Here is a 4,761-nt window from a genome sequence, read left to right as displayed (position 1 = left end):
CCCCCCCTCCAGTATAGGGTAGGTGGATCACTCCTTCTTCTGCTCCAACATTTTGGCAAAGTATTGTTCTGCCTTGTTCAAAAGAAAATGGATAACTTCAAGGGAAATCCTATTCCGTTATTCGTGCTATCGTTTTATATGCAAGATCCTCAATGGTTTTATTCCAAAAAGGAGAAGAAGAAAAAGAGGAACGTCGGTTTATCGTTGAACCTACTTTGCCCGATGAACTTCACTCAGTTTCTCCATTTTCTTGGTTTCCTTAACGTTTTCCGCTTCCCCTATAGGATTTCATGGGGCTTTTATACGCCGGAGTTTTTAACCTGGAACGAAATTTCAACCTCGCAAGAGACGGGGATTTGGCCGTTTTAGGATTTAGGCAAGACTACTCGATCTTCTCTTTGTACTAATTTAAATATTTCTTATGGCAGCTCATCTTAGGCGTAGCTGTACCCATATCAATCCGTGGTAGACTTCTGTCTGTTGGTCATAACATTCAATTTCAATATCCACTGCCACGGAACGCCTCATATTTTACAAACTACTTTGACTCGGTGTCGACGAGGCGTCGGCGTCGGTCAATGAAGGACGAGAGATCGATGATCTATCGTTATATGGAGAACGAGATAGAGAGGTAATATAAAAAATATAAAAAATACACGAATGATATAACAAAAAGTTTCAAATTCAACAAAGTTTAATAACACGTGAAAATAATTTTGGAACTCTTTTTTTCCTTACCGATAAATAATTCTTTCATTCCCACCTTTCGTGACCTTTTCTCACCCTTATTATTTCTTTTTCAACAAAAAGATGGGGTGCCAACGGTAAGGACTGCCTGATGAGAAGCATATGCGAGGCTGCCGAGACTCCACTAAGGGATGAAGGTCTGGTCGGCGAACTTCTTCACGTTCTGCTGACGTAAGTCGTAGGATTTTTCGAATCCCAAATCATCCTCTCACAGCGACTCACCCCTTCGCTACCCTCCAACGTACGCGGGTACTAAAAGGCTTGCCATTCTACTCAGACCCAACTACGGTGGCGACTCTTCGGCAGGGGATGATTATCTGGTAGCACACGAGGCTGGTCTTCGAGGGGATGATTGCCGAAGGATCTACCCCTCCTGTCCAGATGGATACGGTGTCCTCGATAATATCAGTAAGGTCCTTGGTCCCGGATAAGAAAAAGACAATGGAGTCCGGAAGAATTTTTCAAGCAAACAAAAATAAAGAAAAAAAATCCTCCCCTATAATTTTTCTTCTACATCTCAACCTTACCAACGCCATGGTAATTAATGTTAAAATTATTATTAAATGCTCGTGAATAATAATTTGCTAATCAAGTCTGACTCAGTTTTAACTATTTCCACTTAGATCATCATGTCTGATCATTAATGTCCCTCTCCACTGTATCTAAGCCTATTATATCCCAGCAACCCTTCAGGACGAACTATCATCCCCTTAGAAAGTTCCTTTTCTCAAGATTGGTACCCATATCGGTATACTGTCTCCAGGGATTCCTGGCTCCAAGAATTAAATCACTTTTCGGAATTGACGTCATTCGTCTTGAAATTAACGAGGTAATTATCAGTAGCGCCAGGAATGGCCGCTTACAGCTTCCAGTTTAACGGTCCATATACAGTCTGTTTCAGCTAACTCACAGACCCTACTCCGGACTTTAACCCAGGACTAAGATACCCCGCTGCCACAGTGTAAAAGGACGCGTTAGGTGAAACAGCCTGTGTATTTGTCTCGTATTCCCTCCTCTCCTCCTCTGCCATTCTCTCTCACTCTATGCCATAATCATATTACCCACAACTCGTATATACCTACTATACCGGGTGTCTAATGAGAACGAACGACAGGACCATCCACTCCAACCGCTAATGACATCATAAACGAAAGGCAAACTAAGAGGAGAACGAAAATTCCACTGGGCACAGCAAGTCCCGTCATCGCTATATCTTGGGGAATTTTTGTTACTCTAAGAAAAACGTATCAGCCAGTACTCGTCCGACACTGCACAAAGTAACTGTACTCATCTCTTTAAGATAACCATACGACGAGATGAAAAATATAATTCCCAGTATCCTGGAGTAGGATATTTTTTTTTTCATCGATATAAAATGTCTGTGAGCGTATAGAGAAATTTTTTGTAAAAATCATGGATAATACGAGCACCCACAGCGACTCCTCATGATATTTTTCTACCTTAAGGCCCTCGTCTTGGGCCTTATTTTATTATTGGGTAACGTGGGAGGAAATCATCGTACCAAGAGGGTCATTACCTTCCCACGTGGCAGCACGATGTTCGTAAGTATTAATTATTTACTAATTTCTATGTCGCAGTCTGACGCTTAAAGTGCACGTCAGTTTTCATCCCTTAATATTCACCTAAGGCTCTAACAGATTTGATAGTCGTATATTGCTAGGGGACGGATGGGCTTGAAGCAGCTCCTGAAGGAGCTTAGACTCTGCACCGTATTTACACTGGGGGCAAGGGTGGTTTGTTCTGACAAATGGTCTTGCCAGATCCAGGCGACAACCCCCGCGTTTTGCGGCGGGGTTCGATACAATTTAATACGGACGATCGTGCTGCCGCCATTGACATTTCTTAGCGAGGGTGTGTGGGAGTATAAGGGTGGGTGGGTTATATAAGGAAAGAGAGAGAGAGAGAAATGATGAAGATAGGCAGAAAAAAAATACCCCTATCATTTTTTTCTCTTAAATAAAAAATATACATTATATATATATATATATATCTATATCTGTATTATATATTTTCAGTATCGCGTTACCTACAAATTGAACATGGTACCCTATTCGACTCTCTTCGCCCAGGCTTCCGGTTTTAAGGTCGCATGGAAACTACCAGTCGATTCGAGTATTCGAATTTCCCGCTCAGCACGTGACCTGCACGACATGGCCGAGTTCATGTACGAAAGGTAATAGAATATTGGAGACTACTGATTGATAACTTCAGTTCTGTTGAGTGTGGATGCTGATGACTTAGAGTTAGGTTAGGTTGGTAAATTTGGCAAGGTGAGAATAAGAGTGAAAAAAAAAGAAGAGATACCAAAAGATCAAGGGTAGTTAGATTAAGAAGTGAGGGGGAGCAGAGGGGGTGGTCTCCCGGTGCCAGAAGATTTTCCATTGGGGAGGGGGGGGGGTTGCACCAATGGCTGTTACCAAGTAGCCTGAATAGGCCAATGGTGCAATGCCGTGTTATTCGCAGCCACCCTCTGCAGTTGGCGTGTAGGATTATTTTTATTTTTATTGCACGACGAAATATACAACCCACCCTTGCAGCAAAGCCCCTCCATTGAAACTGAAGACGGTGGCTTTGTCGTGGCTTTTTTTTATTTTATTTTAATTCTTTTTTTTTGGCAGGCATGGATTCGACGGTAGGATATGCGTGCTGAAGAATATCTGCCAGGCAATGGAACGTATTAGGGGGCATGACGGTGTGATAGTGAAGATACTCAAATTGATAATAGGGTAAGTAATTGTTTAATAGGAATAATTTCACTGGGATTTAATTCTGTTTATATTCGTGGTAAGTTACTAATTAATTGGGATTTCGATTTCTCTAGGTCCGACGGAAATTCTACGTCGACTGTGGATTCGCTCGAGTGCGACAATTACATCGATTACTGTCCCTTGGAATTGAACAGTGTTCAGGGACTGGGCGAATTTTGAATATACCAGAACGAAAAATTATGGCTGTATACGTCACGATCATAGAAAATTTAAGTAAATTTTTATAAGAATAATGGATAATATACCAGTATGTGTAACGGAATGATATAGAGAGTGAAAAAAATGAAAAAAAGAAAAAAAAAATTTACATATTCCTGTAATTCTTTTATACCCATTTACAGGAACTTGCTTAAATTTGATTAGAGTGGAAAAAAAGTTCTGTAGATTCGAATAATTCAACGAAGATCGACAACCCTCAAAGTGAGCGATGATGATAAATGATGTATTAAGGATGATGCGTCTACTTTCAAATGACAAGCAGGGGCGTGGGGAGAGGAGGGTAAAAGAATTTTTGCAAAAATTTGGAAAATAATAATGTTAGAAAAATATCCCCTATATTTTTCGTGTTTCGTCAAAAGGGGATCGGAGGGACAATTCTAAGGGTTGCTCGTAACTTCGATCGGTCTTTGTCACGGGAACTATATAGAAAAACACTAGGCAACCATCCCTAACCCCGTGCATTATTTTAACCATGGAAAACCGACTTCTACCCTCCTTCGCCCCTTCGTCCTCCCATAATACCTACCCTTCCTTCACCCAGGTCCTGTTCGTCTCCCTATGAGCACTTTCCACCCCCCATACCGGAAATACAAAGTGGTCCCTTATTAAATTCCAGAACAAGCCTCTTCACCCTCGATCGCCGTACAACCCTTAACCACCGAAGACCTTGTGCAACGACATAACTCAATACCTCTGGTGACCATTATAATTACTCCTGAGAGGGTTCGTCTCTTGTATTAATTATCGCTACAATCAAGGGATGCCAATGGCCAATATTAAATAAGCGTAACGTACGATATTCTCTCGTGGTGGGATTTTGGTCCATCCTCTTCGCTGTGAAGATTTGTAAAAAATTTTTGAAAAATAAAAATCCCCAGCCGATTCTTCCCAAAGGCAGGGAACGTTGCCAAATAATTTTTTCGTCTCTCCTCAGGCTCGACATTAATTTTTTTCCTCTTCTCTCATATTCGTATAATGAAAAGTTTGTTGACGGGGGGCAGGGGCG

The 4,761-nt window shown here is 41.4% G+C and overlaps 2 protein-coding genes across 2 annotated transcripts in view; both read left to right on the top strand.

The window, feature by feature from the left end:
- The window catches only part of LOC107274873, a 3,544-nt gene extending 1,673 nt beyond the window's left edge, over positions 1-1,871 (top strand). Inside the window, exons 3-6 of the mRNA XM_015754434.2 lie at positions 429-631; positions 811-918; positions 1,025-1,576; positions 1,639-1,871. Of these exons, the coding sequence (XP_015609920.1) occupies positions 429-631; positions 811-918; positions 1,025-1,178 (465 nt within the window). The 3' untranslated portion in view covers positions 1,179-1,576; positions 1,639-1,871. The remainder of the gene's footprint in view (positions 1-428; positions 632-810; positions 919-1,024; positions 1,577-1,638) is intronic.
- Positions 1,872-2,019: 148 nt separating this feature from the next.
- Positions 2,020-3,851, top strand: LOC107274882. Its single transcript, XM_015754438.2, has 4 exons — positions 2,020-2,309; positions 2,784-2,941; positions 3,387-3,494; positions 3,590-3,851. Exons 1-4 carry the CDS (start codon positions 2,193-2,195, stop codon positions 3,693-3,695), a joined length of 489 nt encoding a protein of 162 aa, XP_015609924.1. The 5' UTR covers positions 2,020-2,192; the 3' UTR covers positions 3,696-3,851.
- The last annotated feature ends 910 nt before the right edge of the window (positions 3,852-4,761 follow it).

The sequence above is a fragment of the Cephus cinctus genome, unplaced genomic scaffold (genome assembly GCF_000341935.2).
Source record: "Cephus cinctus unplaced genomic scaffold, Ccin1 Ccin1_scaffold0123, whole genome shotgun sequence".
In the NCBI taxonomy this organism is placed as follows: domain Eukaryota; kingdom Metazoa; phylum Arthropoda; class Insecta; order Hymenoptera; family Cephidae; genus Cephus; species Cephus cinctus.
Note: the sequence above shows the minus strand (reverse complement) of the source record. Positions and strands in the feature narration are given on the sequence as shown.

Coding starts and splice junctions, on each gene's coding strand:
- LOC107274882 (XM_015754438.2), top strand. CDS start 2,193: ATGATATTTTTCTACCTTAAGGCCCTCGTCTTGGGCCTTATTTTATTA. Junction 2,942..3,386: donor GCCGAGTTCATGTACGAAAG/GTAATAGAATAT, acceptor TTTTTTTGGCAG/GCATGGATTCGACGGTAGGA. Junction 3,495..3,589: donor ATACTCAAATTGATAATAGG/GTAAGTAATTGT, acceptor CGATTTCTCTAG/GTCCGACGGAAATTCTACGT.